Source organism: Cuculus canorus, chromosome 3, assembly GCF_017976375.1.
Source record: "Cuculus canorus isolate bCucCan1 chromosome 3, bCucCan1.pri, whole genome shotgun sequence".
NCBI lineage: Eukaryota > Metazoa > Chordata > Aves > Cuculiformes > Cuculidae > Cuculus > Cuculus canorus.
In genome coordinates this window covers 5,430,930-5,450,113 of record NC_071403.1, presented here as the reverse complement: position 1 = coordinate 5,450,113, position 19,184 = coordinate 5,430,930, and the positions used below count along the sequence as shown (strand labels likewise).

General features: G+C 40.1%; 1 protein-coding gene across 20 annotated transcripts in view; it reads right to left on the bottom strand.

Moving 5' to 3' along the window:
* The window catches only part of DLGAP2 (DLG associated protein 2), a 508,423-nt gene that overhangs the window by 108,257 nt on the left and 380,982 nt on the right, over window positions 1-19,184 (bottom strand). For 12 of the 20 annotated variants that reach the window (XM_054063034.1, XM_054063036.1, XM_054063038.1 and 9 more), the window contains one exon: window positions 5,213-5,278. The exons of 7 other annotated variants lie outside the window; for them this stretch is intronic. In XM_054063034.1, coding sequence (XP_053919009.1) covers window positions 5,213-5,278 — 66 coding nt within the window. The remainder of the gene's footprint in view (window positions 1-5,212; window positions 5,279-19,184) is intronic. One more of the 20 variants, XM_054063035.1, reaches the window with a different exon arrangement.

The window sequence follows — 19,184 nt, the reverse complement described above, 5'->3', positions numbered from 1 at the left end:
CATCGCATCAGTAAACTTCTATACTACATTTTCCTGAGTACAGGAATAGAAAGGACTTGAAGTGGAATTCTTAGAAGCAGGATGGAAAAATAATGGTAATAATAAAGGACTCTTTTTTTTCAGTATCTGTTCAGCGAGGCACAATAAGCAAATAAGATGGTGACACAGAGGCGTATTGGTGCATCTTGTATAAAACCTCTGGTAAGTTTATAAAATTTTATACACCCATACCAAACCACCTGTCTAAGTATTTTTATCATATGGAAGAAAGATAATCTTATGGTTAGAGGATTAAATTGGGAAATCCGCAGTCAAGATTTTCTGTCCAGCCACGAATATTTTGTATGTTCCAAGTTATGGTCATGGGCAGTGATCACAGTGCCCACTGCGAGGTCTGACTTAAAGTTAAATTTTGTGGATATCTCTTGTAGACTCTCTACCTCAGTTCCTCATAGCACAAGAAGAAAAGTAACTTCTGCAGCTCTGAGGGCTCCCTGTCAGAAAGCAGGGAAACATTCATTCTGGCGGATAACGGCCATCTAAGAATTTAAAATAAGGTTGTTGTTAATATACCTGCTAATTACAGGGATAAGTGTTAAACCGCGGCCAAACCCTGTATCTGTCAGAAGTTCCATCAGTCTCAGTCAAAGCCTACAGCTGTTTAACCACCCCTGGGTGCTCTGGGGGGAGGTGGACCGAGGGATGGATCTCACAGAGTAGAACCGAGTGCCCACTGCCAACCCCTTTTCTGTCCTTGGAAAAATCTCCTGTCGTGCCTGTTAAATGAAGCTAAACTCCATGAAAAGTACAAAGTTTTCAGACACTGACTGCACTGATGAAGGTGGGATAATTAGGTAGAAAGACACAGAATGAAAAGGTAGACTTTCACTTTTTTCTTTTTTACTTCAAGAAAGGTGATATCCTTTCTTCCTTTCAACACGTAATGTCATGATCACGCAATCAACAGTGACTAACTATGAGTTACTGTCTGACACTTGAACTGTACCAATAAATCAAAAGCACGACTGCATCAACTGTGAAATAAAAATACCATTTTGTAACCGGCCCCTAAATTCTCTTACAGTTTACTTTGCAATCAGGGCAAGTTAAGAGCATTATTAGCAACTGTGAACTGTTTTATAGGTTTAAAACTTTTCCTTAAACATCTCCTTTCCTGAAGAGAAAACAGTAATTTAATGAAACAAAAAGCCTTTAGTTTGAGTCTTCTTTCTTTGCTTAACACCAGAAGCTGCTAAGTGTTAAACTGGTGTAAAATAAATATTTTACTTACCTACCTAAAGGAGTTAAGGTAATTTTTCAATCATCTATTTTTCCTCCTTTGTGCATGTACTACCTATTAAAAATATATATTTAGAGAAAAGTTCATCCCATTTTCCCTGTTCACATTTCTTTTACTATTTGAATACCATTTAACCATGGCATATTTTCCATATGTTTCTTGTTAAGATTGCATTATTTGTTTTTCACCACCAAGGCAAACTATTGCTTTTTCACCACCAAGGCAAACTATTGCTATTTTACTACTATTTGCAGTAAATAAGACTGCAAAAAGTTTCCAGTTTGCATAGATAAGAGTATTTTCAGGAAAAGTTTATTCTATAATAAATCATGTTTGATTATATATGTTTATTATAAATGTATGGATTTTATAACCACTGGCTAGAAGAAAGATTGGGATTGGAATTGGAATAACTCCAGCTTCCATGAGACTAAGAGAAAGCTGTTGGAGATCACATGGCATGTCAGATCTCTTGCTCTTACCACCATGCCCTGTACCTTTATCAGGTTGCTTATTTGAGATAATCCTAGTGAAAAGAACAGGTATTTTTGGTGTGAGTGTGAATCATGTAACTGTGACAACACTTATCATCTTGAACTCTGTTTAACAATTAAGTGGTAATGGAAAAGATATGAAATATTGTTCTGGAGAGTAGACTATGAATGCCTGGGTAAGATTTTTTTGAAGGAATCCACTGCATTTCTGCTTGTTTTAACTAATGAGGTCTTTTACAGAATCAATAATGTAAAAGAGTTGAGATTAGCCCCATCCCCTGATACCTTTTCCCAATTAAGGCAGTGGATCATTGTATTAATAATATTATTTAGTGACTATTCAGCATTTTCACTCTGGTGAGATACTATACAAACATTAATTAATCCCCATCGAAACCCTGAAACCTCACTCGGAAATATTAAACCCGTTTTACAAATAAGGGCCTGAAGCCAGAGATTTTTCAGTATCAGAGAGATCATAAATTGAAGCTCCTTGGGACAGTGAGCAGCTACTTGAGTCTAGAATAATGAATGGCCCTGCAGTTAGAGCTACCTTAAAGAATATCATCTCTATTCCACCTTGACTTTGGGCGATTATTTTACTTCTCAAGGAAAGCCTGTTCTGTGTTTTTTTCAGGAACGAATTTCTCTAGCAGTCCTTCAGACAGAGGCTGTTCATACCGAAATAATTACATAGTCACTGGGGTATGTATATTTATGTGTATAGAGAGAGCCCATTTCCATAGCCCAGTGATTAGAGTATCCACCCAGATTCAGCTTTCTCTCCAATGAATATTTAACTTTATGCATGCGTAACAGCAAGAAAATGTGGAGACTGAGCAAGATCTTATTGTTTGTATTGTATTTTCACTAATATTAAGTTCATGGATCTTCAAGTAACAAAACACAACACTGGGGGTCAGACAGACAGACAGAAATGTCCTGTCTGTCTGTGGAGGTGTTAATCACTAGCACAGCTGTAACTACAGAGCTTAGCTACACTGAACTTCATAGACTATCCCGAAACATTTCTAAGCATCTTCCTAATTTCTGTCTTCCATAGCATGCCCCTTCTCATTTCACAGTGGTTTTCTCAAAGGGAGAATGGTGCATCATATGATTTTACATTACTGATGGTATCCAGATTTTACATTACTGATGGTATTCTGGCCATCTACAGTTTGGCAGCTAAGTCAGAAGGACAGGATTTCCTTCTGAAAATATGAAAGCCATCCATCTCTTTCCATTTATTTATTTTTTTTCTTCCAGTCCTCTGGCCATAAATAGCTGAAGTTCTTGAAAGCATCTTAGTTCCCTTGTGATTAGTTCCCTGATTGATTTCATTCTTTATTTTTTTCTACTTTTCTGTTCCTCATTTCTGTTGACTGATCTCCCATCTTCTTCATAACCAGGGTGCTGCATGAATAATCAGTTTAGCATGTCTTTGTGTTAAACTTTGATTACCTGTTTCATATGAGGGTCTGCACTCCTACAGACACCTGACATTGAGTCCTATTGACTTATACATCATTTACTTTGGCTTCAGAAATCCTCCAGTGCTTTCTCAACCAAATGGGAAAGAGGACAGTTTCGACATATTTGTAGGGCATGACTCATCTCACCCTAAGTTAAGCTTCTAAAGTAGGCCAAATCTGCTGTGTCCCAGAAAAGTCTATCACTCTTCCCTGACTTTATAGGAAGTCCAGACATCTACCGTTTAGATATCTACATCTGAATTACTTTCCAACTGTTAGTTGGGAAGAATTCTACTCCGGGGCATCTGACATTCCTGTGTGCTGTGAAATGGGGCAGCCAGGCAAAAAAACCCCAAATGTCCAAGAAGGCTGAGAGATGTGCTCATTCCATGACTCCACCATGAGATTCGCTTATGAGATTCATAGGGAGCCTCATAATTAATTGCATCTTCCCTCTTGCGCTATTTTAATTAAGGCAGAAACTGCCTGAAGGTTCTTCTATATCTTATAAAATCCTTCTGTCCAAACTTTGAAACTTATCCCATAGCTTTTTTTTCAATTGTTTTTTACTATTAAGTGGACAAACAAGTCCAATACAGGTATTTTGCCTTTCCACTACGTGAAGGGGGCATACAGGAAAGCTGGGGAGGGACTTTTTACAAGGGCAAGTAGTGATAGGACAAGGGGGAATGGCTACAGATTGGAAGGGGGGAAGATTTAGACTAGGCATTGGGAAGAAATTCTCCACCATGAGGGTGGTGAGGCCCTGGCCCAGGTTGCCCAGGGAAGCTGTGGCTGCCCCATCCCTGGAGGTGTTCCAGGCCAGGTTGGATGGGCCTTGGGCAGCCTGAGCCAGTGGGAGGTGTCCCTGCCCATGGCAGGGAGGTTGGAACTGGATGATCTTTAGGGTCCCTTCCAACCCAAATTATTGTATGATTTTTACACTGAGTGTTTATGGAACTCCCTGACTCGAGTGATAACACTACATGTTATAGAAAATCCTCTTCTAAGAGATTATTTAAAGACAATGACAGCCCTTGCCTGAATTCATGCCCTTTGTTCAAACTGTTTGGTTTTTTTGTTCTTTAATACAGCAACTATGATTTATCTTCCTATCAATGTGCAACAAGAAGGTCACTACAAGAGTTTATAATATTCCCGTCAAATACAAAAATATCCTAATAATAAAAAATAAACTGTTGCAATGTATTAACATGAGCATGTGCACAAAAGGAGAAAAACTACTTTTGCACCAACTTTTGAAATACGAGTACACTCATTTTCAATAAAGGCAGATTTAACTAGCAAACTTACAGAAACCACTTTCCATATTTCTGTTCCAAAAATAAACACATAAAGTAATTGCATATAAATCAAAATGTTGATGGATTTCACATAAAACAGTGACAATCTGAAAATGAAATTCCGGGAACAGAAACTCAATTTTGCACAGTCTAAAATGCATAAATCTGGCTACGCTGAAGCCAGTGGGACATTTTACTACTAGCTTTGTGAGACAGAGGTATCAAGACTTCACTCATGGGCTCTATGAGTTCCTGATTTCTTTCTGCTTCTGTTATTTTTTTTTCTAATTTTAGAAGTTAACATTGCAAACACTTTCTGTAATTATTATATTTTCTTAGAGGTAAGACAAAAAGAAAAAGACAAAAGAGGGAAAGTTGACAATTTCTTGCTTTGAATCCTTGGTGGTCTGAGTGCTGCCCAAATTTGATGCTTTTCTGCTTTCAAGTCTCTAACGTTAAATAACAGGTGAGAAATTCCCAGAAGGTTTAGAGAGAGGTTTTTGGCCACTCTCATTAACACCTTAATGCCTGCTGTGTTCCATGTGCTGCAGAGCAGCCTCCTGCCTCCTCGCCCCCACGGCTGGACCCAGCCTCTGGATGTACAAGCAGTACAAGTTATCTGAGAGATGATATTTGTACCTAGCTCCTCCTCTGGCGTCCCTGGAAAACTGAAGCCCGACTTGAGCAGATCGCCACCCTCTTCTTCTGAAAAGACAGAAACAAAGTAGCTATTTAGTAACTCCGATATTTTTGTATACCCAGACATAAACTCTCCGCTAGTTTTCAATTCCACTCAATGACACCTATTACCATTCAGTATCTCCGATATCGTGAAGTGGTTGAGGAGCTATTGTCTGTAGTATCTCTTTCTCTTTGCCAGTTGTCTTAGTGTTCTTCTATTTTATTTTAAATTTTATGATTTAAAAATGAAATTTTATCTTCTATTTTATTTTGTTTTAAACTTTTGCCACACCACTAGTGTCACAATATTCATAAATGCCTTTTTTAACATCTTTTACATCGTTCTGTTCAGCTTTGCTTAGTCACATTGAATCCTACTGCCCTTTAGCCTTAATGTATTCATTCCAGGAAGAATCATTATTGACAGTTGTAGCTCTAGCACTTCCCACCTCTGATAATAACCATGTCACTCATGATCCTCAAGCCATTTGCTTTACATTTTACTCCCAACCATTTCAATTCTGCAATTCTGAACTCGGATAATGCTGTGATGGTGACTTTCTCCTATCAATAACATTTACTTTGTGCCAGAGACAACTTCTGTAATTCTGGAAGAGTACTTAAGCTCAAGATGATATGTTTGTGCCATATGAATGCAATGAAGTAGACAGAAAACTGCTGAATGGCCTGAGTGCAGCTGTTCGCTACCCTGCCGATATTGCTTTCAGAATTGCTGCTCGTTGCCTCTGCACTGCGCTCTCGTCCTGCTGGCATACAAATTAATTTGGACCTGGCACCCAGCTCAGATATTTCTAACACAGAGCCGCAAATGGAAAATTGGGTCAGTAACACTTCCTTAAGGTACAAGATTAGCTTGAGAATACATAGATTAGAATACAAAATAATGCGTTTCATGTGAATATAAAATACATTCTTTTTAATTTTTTATGACTATTTTCCTTATTATGGATATTTGCTCATGTCTCAGCCGACTGAATGTTGTTTTGAGTCTATATTGCCTTCCACTCTACTCTCTCTTACCGTCTATGTGTTTTACAAGCACAAATACCTCAACAGAACAGCAAAAGAACGCTCCATAGCCTCTTATAGAGGTTCGATTGGCAGTTCTTCAGAGAAAGACAAAATTGCATAATGCAAACCATGTTTCTGTGGTGCACAACTGAGGACTGACGACTTCTAAATAACTCATATTGGTTCAGGTTCCTCCTATCCTCAGGCAGACACTCCCGTAAGTTCGAACCGACTTAAGACTTCTCTTCAGAGTACTTCAATCCCTGTATCAGACAGGCTTGGATTTTGTGTCTCCGCGTACAACAGACACATTGTTTGACGTGTTTCAATGCTCCACTTAACAAATACATGCATTTAGTGTCTTTCTTGGTCTTGGATGCCCTTTTTATTTGTACTCTGCTTTTTCCCCAATTATCTCACAACAAGGAAAATGAGTGAGTATACTCATGCGGATACTCTCAAACAATTGTTTCTAGGTTAAGAATATACAGTCGATAACAATGGGTAGCAGAGCACAGATACTGCATAGAAAATAAGTCCTGAGGACGTTAAGAATGTTGGATAAGCTGAGCTGTCAAATAAACATCTTGTTTATAAACTCAATTGTTAAATAAACTCACTCTGCTAAAATACAGCCTACTAGAAATCTCGTTAAGTGACGGATAAAAAGTCATACAAAATGTAAAAAATGACTGGCATATGAATTTAAATTAAATTTCATTTGGAGAGGTAATGGACAACTCTAATTAAATAAAAGCACAAATTAGGCAGTTTCCATGGAGACTTCGCTCACATGATCTGCCTATATTGTATAACTCACATGCCTGTCCTCTAATTTGGTTGCACAGGAGGAATGAATCAAATGAAACTAATAACAAAAATATTCTGAAGGATCCTTTACACTCATGTAAGTAACAAGGAGATCTTAGCATTAACTTAATAACAAAGAAGCTTTACATCGAAACAGTAGTTTTGTATTTTTAAAAGAGATCTGTTAATTTATTCAAGTTATATCACGGACATCTATTCAGAAACACTCACAGAATGATCCAAGAAAATAAAATGCATGATATTATTTCTCCCATATTCTCACAAGCTCTTCCCACAACTGGTGTAAAATTTTGGATAAGGCTAAAGTAGACTAAATTTTTATGGGGTTGATGTATTTGAGAAATAAAGAAGAAAATTAATCTCTTTTTTAAAATTAAAAGGAAAGGTCATGCAATGGTCAGATTCTGACTTTCGTGTAAGAATTCCCATGCAACTTTGGACAATTCACTTAATCTCTTTCTGCCTCAATTATCCTATAGAATTAGGATTAGAGTTCATTTCTTTCTCATGGCTATCCTATATTAATACATTTGTTAGCGTCAGTGAGCCTGGTGTCTAGAAGAGCCTACAGAGAGAACAGAATTGAAAATTCTATAAAAAAAAAGCTGGATTTTGTTTTGAATAGGGTCAGTTGCAAACATTTCAAAGGGACTTAGAACTCCTTTGTGATTCCCTAAGGTTTATGAATCTGGATGAGGGATATGAGTAGCTATTAGTGATTAGTTTACTTCCTAAGCAGGTGGACTTCTTATTTCTTTATATTTTATGACTATACCTATTCAAAACACTAATTCCACGTTTAGACTGTCTTTTCAAAAGGCTACTGTCAGCCCTTGAGGAGATTCAATTTTTGTGTTCTGTACCTATGAAGCATAAATTAATCTAAAGTCTCAGTGGCTCTTCCAGTATTACAAAGACAATCTTTGTGTGAGGTTGAACTATACTTCAAAGCCATATTATTCCTTTAGCATTAGACATACATAGTCTTTGTTTATTCAGTTTACTTTTATCCTAGAGATTAATGATTTTATTATCAACCATAGAAATGAAAAGCATATCCTTCGTTCATGAGCATGACAGCAACCTTTATATTTTGTGGTAATGAAGCCAGGCAGATTATCACAGAACTCTCGCGCATGCTGAAATTCAAGTGTCATAAAATGCGTGCATTCATTTTATGTCATTCATCTCCTCTGTCTCATAGTTTCATAGTATTTCAGCTTGCCCTTTGCTCAAGGTGGAATGTTCTACACCAGTGGACATAGGGGGAAGTGGTAGTCTCAGGATGGAATGTTTCTACGGGCAGTGAACTGCAAACAAAGATGAGATTATTAAAATAGGATGAATTACAATTCAAGGTTTTAAACCGTGTACAAAACACAGTCGACAAACAAGGGGTACAATTACTCGTTAAAGTCTCTTCTCAATATACAAGCTACTGCATCACAGACTGTCTAAACAGGAGGCAAAAACCTGCCTCTGAAACTAAAAAATAGTGGGAGAATTCTTCACTCACAAGCGGACTGAAAACAGTGACAAAGAAGTTAGGCTTTAAAAATGCAGGAATGTCTGCTTCTGTGAAAGATGATTGTACGGTAAAATGATGCTGTGATCTGCATAAATAGGAGAGCACAACTGCCATTTACATCCAGTATCTCATTTTCTCTTATAAATATGTGATGCATCTGTCATATGTTCCAGCGCAACACTGCACAGATGACAGTCAAGACTGTGATGGGAACCTTTCACAGCTGAAGTTCTCCAGACTTAAGGTTGGAAACGTCAGGAGACATTGCTGAGCTGGAACCAGCTTGACAGATCCAGACGGCTCATCCAGCCCTGAGGCTACTACATGTACAGTAGGAAATTACATGGGCTAGTGCCCAAGATCCAGTTGGCATGGCACAACTTCTGTCCTCAGAACAGGCTGGATGTCAGTCAGGAGTGCGCCTCGGCTTGTGCTGTGTCTTACTCTGCTGAAGAGACATTAACGTGTCCTGGGCTGCATCCAAAGCAGCGTGGCCAGCAGGGCGAGGGAGGGGATTCTGCCCCTCTGTTCCTCTCTTGGGAGACCTCATCCAGAATACTGTGTCCAGTTCTGGAATCCTGAACTTAAGAAGGAGACGGAGCTGTCGGAACGGGTCCAGAGGAGGATACAAAGACAATCAGAAGGCTGGAGCACCTCCCATACGAGGACAGGCTGAGAGAGTCGGGGTTGTTCAACCTGGAGAAGAGAAGGCTCCAGGAAGAACTTATAGCGACCTTCCAGTACTTGAAGAGGCTATAGGAAAGCTGGAGAGGTGCTATTCATAAGGGCTTGTGGGGATAGGATGAGGGGGAACAGGTCTAAACTGGAGAGGGGCAGATTTAGGCTTAATATAAGGAAGAATTTCTTCACTATGAGAGTGATGAGGCACTGGCACAGGTTGCCAAGGGAAACTGTGGCTGCCTCATCCCTGCAGCCTGATCCAGCGGGATGTCCATGCCCATAGTAGGGGAGTTGGAACTGGATGATCTTTAAGGTCTCTTCCAACTCAAACTATTCTATGATTCTACCATTCTACTGAGGCAAGTACTGGTTGGCATGGGGTGATCTGGGCAAGGGCTGCTTGCTGCCATTGCTCAGGTATGTGGTGTCTTCCCGATGAGTTAAAACAACAGAGGGAGCCTTAGAGCCTTAGAGCTGCTTCTACTCAGTTTTCTGTGTCTAGAGAATAGGTCACAGTCCAACATAAATCCAAAATAAAACTGCTGGAGGCCAAAGAATTACATTCATGTGAAACTTGGATAAAGGAGAAGCAGCCAGTCTCTTGAGGGTGAATTTTAATCACGCCTGAGCTGCACATGGTACTGGATTGCAGGTCAGTAGGATATTACTTTGTGTTTTGGGTCAGTGAAGTGAATTTTCTCTAAGATCTAATGGATGCACACTCTCTTCTGTCCCATTCCCTACTGCCTGTCTGGGGTCGAAATGAGGATTTTGATAGTCCCTGAACAGAAACCATCTGATGTCACTGCTCTTCCTCAGTGTGACAATCACTTTACCCATCCTTCAAATTATATCATCGCAGCTTTAACCTCTCAATCTACTTTCTGAGCCTGACCTATCAGTTTAAATTCTTTTTCTAGAACTACAAAGTCTTGCACAAAGATATGCCTCTGTGTTGGTCCTCGCTTTTTATGTATTCATTCTGTGCTTAATAACCAGGTGTGCTGTTTCCATCTCCTAATCGCACTTCTTCCATAAGCTATCCACCCACAAAACAGGCTCTGCTCTCAGTGGACTTGGTGCCCACATACTTTAAAAGCTTCACATCGGCAAGACTTATAATCAATTAACTGCCTTCTCCATCACAATAAAAGAATAAAGCTGAACTACAACTGCTATTGAACTTCTAATTTCATTGGATTTTAATTTATTTATTATTGGTTTGCTGTGGACCTTCCACCAATTTTTTTTTTCTATGTGTACTTTTCTTTCTTCCTGTAAAGTCCCTATGGTGGCATATTAGCTCTTACAACAGGTGAAAGAAAACACAGGCCCTGACACGTCTGGATTAAAAAGCAGGTGCAACTTCATTTGATCACATAATTACAGAGCACAAAATGTGTCCAGAGTATGAATACAGGACTTTCAGCATATCACTCCATGATCTGAGAAAAACAAGTCATCTCTTCCAGACTCGAGATGCTTAGAGATCTAGAAGAGATATCTTCCGTATCTCAAAGTCCACTATCCTGCTACGCTATCCAATTTAAGCATTTCTTCTAGGTAGCATTTGACCCTAAACAAACATATTCCCAATCTGCTACAGGCAACATATCACTGAGAACTGTCATTAGGCTGATCCTGACCTAATGGAAACAAATCACACGTGTGCATGCCTGGGTGCTGTTATGCCCCCCTCACCCATTCTGGGAGACGGCTAATTGGCTCGGTTTGGACCTTCCCCGAGTGGCCAAAATCACTTGTGGCAGATTTAGAATCATAGAATCAGAATCATAGGATCATAGACCAGTTGGGGTTGGAAGGGACCTTAAGAATCATCTAGTTCCACCCCTCCTGCCATGGGCAGGGACATCCCACCAGATCAGGCTGCCCAAGGCCCATCCAACCTGGCCTTGCTTTTCTCCCCCAGTCTCCAAGAGGTTACATCCAATCACTATTACAAATCTGTGCAGTAAAGTAGTCATGGTGAAGGCCCATCCTCTGGCCATAAGGCCAACTGGCATGGTCCAGTCATATCTTGAAGAACAGTTTGGCTCCTTCCAAAGTTTACTGGGAATGTGCTAACTCCTTACTCAAGTTTGGGAATTATCCAGGACAGTGAAACTTAGTTGATGAAGCTGAAGACTACGACACTGACCACTCTAACAAACATTATCAGTAATCAAATTCCTATTTATTGAGCCTTTTGTCCTGGCACCGTTTAATTTGCTATTACAGATGTAGCCCAGGTGGCACTACTGTCAAATACAATCTGCTTGTGTATTGTTTTGATATCATGCTGGTAAGCAACAAATAGACAGAAGCACAGTAGGGCTGGAGAAATCCTGATTGAAGGAAAAATTGAGGATGATAGTAGGAGATTTAAGGTAATCAAGGCTTCCTTTGCAAGAAGCCTGTGGGAAAAGCATTAACAGTAAGAGGAAGTCATTGTTTAATTAAGATGCTTTTGTTTTTCTCATCACACTCTCTCTTTTTGTGTTCTTACTTCTTCTCACACTAATACATACAAGTGTTCCTGATGGATCCAGCAAAGATCTGTTTATCCCAGTGTGCTGGCTCCAGCACAGGCTCAAAGTGGATGCTGCTGGGAACAGGGCAAATAAGTAGATTGCCTAGAATATTTTTCCAGCTTCCCGTAATCACCACTAAAGAGACTTCCTGAGATGGAAGCTTAATCTAGACCATCATTTTTAATAGCCACCAAAGGATCTATCCTCTATGGATTCATCTAATCTTCTCTGAGCCCATTTATACTGATAGCCTCTACTGCATCCTGTGCCAATGCACCTCACAATTTAATTATGTTTTATTTGAAAAAGAATTTCCCTTTTGTTTATCAGGATGCCTGATAACTTAATTAGGTGCCCCTAGTTCTTTGTTTGTGAAAAATAATGGATTGTCGATCCCTATTCACTGTGTCTATATCATTTATAATTGTGTAGACTTCTCCCTTACCCCTACCACAGTCCTCTCTTTTCTAACCAAGGAATCGATTTGTTTAGTATGTTATTATGGCAAAGTCATTCTACATCTTTCATCATCCTTCCCAATCTTCTCTATACATTTTACTACGCCGTTTCCAGACTCAGCAGCCAGAAATTTAAATGGCTTTATGGTATGGTTTTTTTTCCAGTGGTGTGATGCATTTTGCTGCTTTTTTTTTCCTGTTTTTTTTATAAAATATTTTCACGTGCCCATTTCGTAACTCAGTGAATTCATTATTCACATTAAGTGGTGCCCAGGAGAGACAATTTATTTGGTTTTCTAAACACAAACATATTTCTCTTCTACATTACTCAAATAAATATTGAAAAATCTCAGCATTTTACTTGACTACCAAACTGTTGGAACCATGCAATCACCTTCCTCTCCTGGAAACAGCAAGAATGAGGGATTCCTGCTCTTTTGCTTTCATCCAGCCAATCCACTTTTATACAGCATAGTTCCAAATAGCAGGACTGTGGAACTAGGCTGCAGCTATCAGAGAGAGTAGCCAGGCACATAGTCTATTAAATTAAGGAGAGGAAGCTCGCTGCATCCCTCAGGTCCTCTCTTGGAAAAAAGCATACAAAGCAATATATTGGAGGGGATCACAGGAGCTGTCAGGGGTCATCTTGGTCTTGGCAGCACCAACTCCTGCCTCCCAGCTCCTGGCAGCTGAAAATCATCCACAAAACACAGACTGCCTTTGCAGTATTGTGGTGATCACCCTGAAAGGCTTTAGTTCCCTACATGAGCCTTTTCTGAGCCAGCCTGGGTCCTTTTGCTCCTTGGAAGCCTTTTGGAGCTGCCTTATTCCTTTTACCCCAGAGATCTGCAAGTTCCTCTTCCCTGCCCCTTTTCAAGCGAGAAATACAAAAAGGTGCTGGATAATGCCGTAGGGTGTTAAAGGAGATTCACTTTTCAGTCACTCTAGAATTTTAATGACTAATTCAGTTAAAAAATTCCATTTCTCCATATCAAAATTAACAAATGACTGCCAGTGCAAAGAGCAAGCCAGTGATAACACATTGTGTTCAGACATGGCTCCGTGTGATCATGTGCTTCAAATAGCCAAGGAAATTCCTAAAGGTCCTTTCTTCCTCGATTTTTCACAGCTGAATGACTGTGCCAAGCTCCTGAATGAGCCATTTACCTTTTATTGCTTTTTAGAATCTGTGAGAGGAATCTCAAATTGAGTACATTAAAAAATAGGAATATTAACAAATATATCAGCTAATTATTGCGAATAATCGCCCTTATTATGTGAGCCCAAGACTTCTGGATACCCCAGAAAACCCTTCTCTCAAAATCCATCCTTTTTGCTCCCTACAGGTAAAATGCAACAACTTCTTTTTGCATACATTCATCTCCCACTTGCTGCGATTGCTCTTGGAAGGACTTGCAGCTGCCTCACAGTGGACACATGAGGAGGTCCAAGACCATCTTGCACTTTGGCAGAGAGTGAATAAGAAAATGCGCGTCAGGAACACAGAATGATTTTGCACAGCTGCAAAGGCTTAACTGTGGTGTCAGAGAAATAAAATGCTTACTCAGACTATTAAAATACCTGAATAAATCATAGAACCATAGAATCACAGAACCACAGAATAGTTTGGTTTGGAAGGGACCTTAAAGATCATTCAGTTCCAACCCCTCTGCCATGGGCAGGGACACCTCCCACTGGCTCAGGCTGCCCAAGGCCCATCCAACCTGGCCTTGAATACCTCCAGGGATGGGGCAGCCACAGCTTCCCTGGGCAACCTGGGCCAGGGCCTCACCACTCTCGTAGTGAAGAAATTCTTCCTTATATCAAGTCTAAATCTGCCCCTCTCCAGTTTATTCCCATTCTCCCTTGTCCTATCCCCACAAGCCTTTGTGAACAGTCCCTCTCCAGCTTTCCTGTAGCCCCTTCAGGTACTGGAAGGTCACTATAAGGTCCCCTCGGAGCCTTCTCTTCTCCAGGCTGAACAACCCCAACTCTCTCAGCCTGTCCTCGTAGGGAAGGTGCTCCAGCCCTCTGATCATCTTTGTAGCCTCCTCTGGACCTGTTCCAACAACTCCACCTCCTTCTTATGTTGAGGGTTCCAGAACTGGACACAATATTCCAGATGAGGTCTCACAAGAGACGAATAGAGGGGCAGAATCCCCTCCCTCAACCAGAAACATACTTCCAAAAGTGAGAAAGAATGCCAGAATGTCAAAGACCAAAGTGAGGAAGAATGTCAGGACAAAATGTAGGACAACGTGCAGTAGTGAGAGAAGAATATACAAGTCATAAAACCTGTCCCTGGCTTGTACCTCTCCTATAAAGACACAAAAAATGTCCCAAGATTTCCCTGGTTTGTGAAGAGAAGAGACAAGTTTTGTCTTACTGATTGGGTGTAGATATTTAATGATCTTCTTTCTATCTTCTGCATATGCACAGAAATGGAACAGACATTTTGAAAGAATAAACTGTAGATTAAATGAGTCTTTTCAATGTATTTCAAATGCACTTTCAGGAAAAGTATTTCTTTAAGACTCTCCTTAAAAATGACTGCAAACCCTAATGTTAAACTATGTCAGAAGATGGGCTTTGTAATCTTTCCACTTTCAGGTTAAAACTAGATATGTTCACGCCACATTTACTGTTTGGTAAATACCATAAGCAGTTCTACAACAATTATTGCTCACAGTTCTTGGCATTCTGTTTTTATGGCTTTGTTTTACAGTCGGGCAAGAGGTCTGAGCACTGTCCCCATCTTTCAAATGTTCAATAAATAAGATCTGTTAACATTAGAGAACAACTGCTTTTGTTACACTGATCTACCACGGTAGTAGACATTAGCACTGAAAACCTTTGACCCCGCTGGGATGTGAGGGCAAAGCCTGCAGTTCCACTGAAGACTGAAATTAGCTATTAGAAAACCCTCAATAAGGCCTTTTGACATTAGATGATGAAGCTCTATAATACCAGAGACAGGAGGCATATGGGGCCTTCTCTATGTGAAAGGTAGAAAGGAGTGCGGCGGGAAAGCTCAAATATTTTCATTTCTACACACGCCAAATTGGGTGAGGATTTCTGTGAACACTTAAATGCTGGGCTGGTATGATTGACAGCTGATTTTTTTTTTAATTTAGTAAATATGATTCCATAAAATATAATATGTAGCTTCCTTTTGGCAATCTAAGAAGTTATGAAATGCAGGTACCTTTCAAATGGGCCATTTTACCCTCTCAAAAATAGCAATAGCCACAATGAGGTTTCTTCCTAGAAAGAATAACGAGTCTGGAGCAAGTGTAGCAGGCAAAGACTGATGGATCAGAATGCCTCATTTCTTTGTCCTGTGTTTTCATCGTGGATACTATTACAGTTACGCTCAGTGGCTCAGATCCATCCCTCAGACTTAATGTATTTTCCAGTGATTGGTCATCAGTTCCCACACTCTCCCTCCCCTCCTTTGTCCCCTCAATGCACTTGCAATGCAAGTCTTTCTCTCTCATCTGCTTCCTTTCATCTTTCTCATCTTTAACCAGTTCCTTCATCCCATATCCCTTTTTTTCTCCATCTTCTACAGAGATCTGCTTTTTTTTCTTCATTTTCTTTTTAACCCTTCCCCACCAGTCTTTCCTTTCTTTTCTCCCTCATTTCCTTCCAACCTCAGCCATAATATTACTGAGGTGCAAGTAATATCTCAGAGTTTAAACTCACCTGAAGATTTTGTGCATGCATGTGTACTCCCACCTATATGCTCTACTGAGTAATTGATATTACAAGGTCTTTAATGAAGGACTGCAAGTAATTAGAAACAGCAAAGAAATTGTCTTCCCTTCCCATAGCAGCTTTCAACTACAAATTAAAAAATCCCAACTTAGAATTACTGGTAATAAGATTTATAGGTGAGAGTCCAAAATGAAAGAAATGTCTGTATTTTCACAATAATGCCACATAGTTTTGACCTTCCTCACAAGTTAAAACAGATCTTAACACATGTTCAAAAATTTAACTTCTAAAAATGTCAAAACGGGGTTTTTCAGAAACTGAAAATCTCTTTTTCTTCCCTGCATTTTTTATTTAAAGAAGGAATTTGTTTGGAACTGACTCATAAACAGTTTCAGCTTCAGCTTTACAAAGAAAAGGCTTCTGTCAGCTGCATCACCACTGAAATCTTTCTCACTAATGCATTTGTTTAGCACTCTGCACTGTGCATGCAGCCCTTCTTGAGTCCTCTCTGGTTGCTCTAAAAACTGTGTAATACATAGCACACATCTCTGTGATAGGACACACAGACGCATAAACACGTTACATTTGAAAACCAATTACACGGGGGCTGAGGTGGACCTTTCTGTTTGTCGGTTGTGACATTCGACTACAACCTGGGCAGCTCCCGGGCTATTTAGACCCTCCTTATCACACAAACAGAAATGAGGGTGAGGGAGAATCAATTCTGCGTGTGGTCAGTGAAACCGGAAAGCAAAACGATAAGCTGTGTGTTGTGCGGTGGGCAGAATCAATCCACAGGATGTTGCAAAAAGGTGTCTAGGTGCTTGGCTACTTCTTAATCCTAACTTTGCTGGATTGATTTCACCATAAGAGATGAATTTTTCATTTCCCAAGCATAGGCTTTTCACTGAACCTTGGAGCCCGGGCATCCTTGTCTTCTGCTGTTAATGGAGAGGAGCAGGCAGTTCCGAATTGATCACTGTCCAGCCGGTCTCTCCAGCGACTACAGGGAGTGCTGGGTGGCTAGACTTTTCACTTCCACTCCTCAGCTGAGGGCTTAAAGCAAAATGACATGAAGTCAGATTGTTGCGATTAGTTATAAAGGAATTGAGAAACAGAACACAACTATTTCTTCTCTCAGCAAAGAGGCTATTTGCTTGGGTCACCTTGCTACCTGCAGTTATGGTTGAGGCTGCTACGCTGGCAGGGGGATGGCCTAAACTTCTTCCGCTTTTAGGTGTTGCTAGTCCTACCTGAGCTACACAAGTGCAACCGTTTCCAGACTTTATTCCCTAGATGAATTTCTCCTTGAGGTCTGTACTTGGAGAAAATACCCATGCAGAGCCAAAGCCACTGGCATTATGCACGTGTTCTTTCTGCTTCCGCATTAGCAATACACTAAAAATACTTTGGACAGATGTGAGCCCAGCCTTTTCCTGCCCTGGCAAGAATGCTTGGTCAGGAATACATCCACCTTGATCTTTGGAGGGACTCACACAGCTGACAATCCTATCCCTGGACATGTTCAAGGCCAGGGTGGATGAGGCTGTTCTAGTGGGAGGTGTCCCTGCTCACGGTAGGGGGGTTTGAACTGGATGATCTTTAAGGTCCCTTCCAACTCAAACCATTCTATAAGTCTACGAATCTATGACAAATCTGAATAATAAAAAAAAATGTTTAAAAATAACAGCTTGGATACCTGATCAGATTTTGATGATTTAACACATCAGCTCTGCTGCTGTAACTCTCCATCTGCCTGTAAAGTAAGTCAAATAATTTAAGCAGTAGCCTGGGGGCAAAAGTACCTGGAATTAGCTCATATTTGCTAGTAGCATAATGGTGTAAAAAAGCTCAGCTACCAACGCTCAGCAGACATGTGATCACTTGCTAAATTTCAGTAATCCAGTGATGTGGCAGGGCCCTCCCTTTGATGTGGTAATCACAGACACAAAACGAGCAGGGAACTAACGCATCACTGAATTCACAGTTACTTGCATGCAGTTGCTTTTGTGCAGTACCTTGAACACAGTATCTTTCAATTGCAATATGTTTTTTTGCACAATCTTACTTTAATAATTGCCCAGGACACCCATAAACATTTGCCGTTTGCTGGGACGAGACGTATAGTCACACAGGATTTCAGCCTCAGCTGCATTTTCCAGAGGAAGGAGGAGAAAGCTTTGTGTAAGAGTCTTCAAGCACACACCACAAACAGAAAACAAATTATTACTGTTGGACTCATTTTGTTTCTCCATATCTTTGTTTATTCAAGGGCATAAATAGGGCCACCAGAAAGGTCAGAGAGCTGCAAATGGAATATCGAGATTTTCATTTCTGAAGCAGTGCTCAAATCAAGCCCAGGCTGGTAGCAATAAACTCATTGGCTGAAAATGTATTAGTGAATTCTGTCAATTCCCACAGGAGAAGTGTCCATCACAACAAAACCTTCACTCTCCCTTGTTGCCTTAGAATGAAAGGGCAAGGGGAATAAAATAACCTGTTGGCATCTCCCCCCATCAGAATCAAGTCATATCAGAAAGACAGTACTGGGAATCTTGTCTCCACATACCCGTTATTCACCCATGCAATTGGTTACGCTTCCTACACTGTCATTCTAGTCTCTCTTAAGAACATTTGTGAGTATTCCAGAATGCAAAGCTGGTTTTGTTCTATTGAAATCCATGAGTAAGGCCTCCACATATTTAGCACACTGGCCTCCCAGTAATGGGATTTAAAATGAGTTTAAATCAGTGCTTAATTTCTGCTCTTTCAGGACAATGGCAGTGATTAGTAGTAATGTTTGACTTCCAGTTCCATTTTTTTATGCAGCTGTAATTCCGTCTGCATTTGACTGCTGCTTTAATGATTACTAATGGCTTTATTTTGAAAGTAATATAACTTTTTGTATTCATTCTCCATATTCTGAGCAAAAAGCTAATTTGAATTGAATTATACAGTCTTTCATGCAAGACCTTCAGTTAGTTAAACTTCATTTTGAGTCAGACCAAATGTTTTCAGTGCATAGGCACCGAAAGCCCGCCACGTATTTACACATGGCAGGAAGAACATGACTGCGAGAAAGCGACAGCTAAAACGAAATGCAGCACAAAGACATTGCCCTGATAAGAGGCATTTATCAATGACTTTCTAGC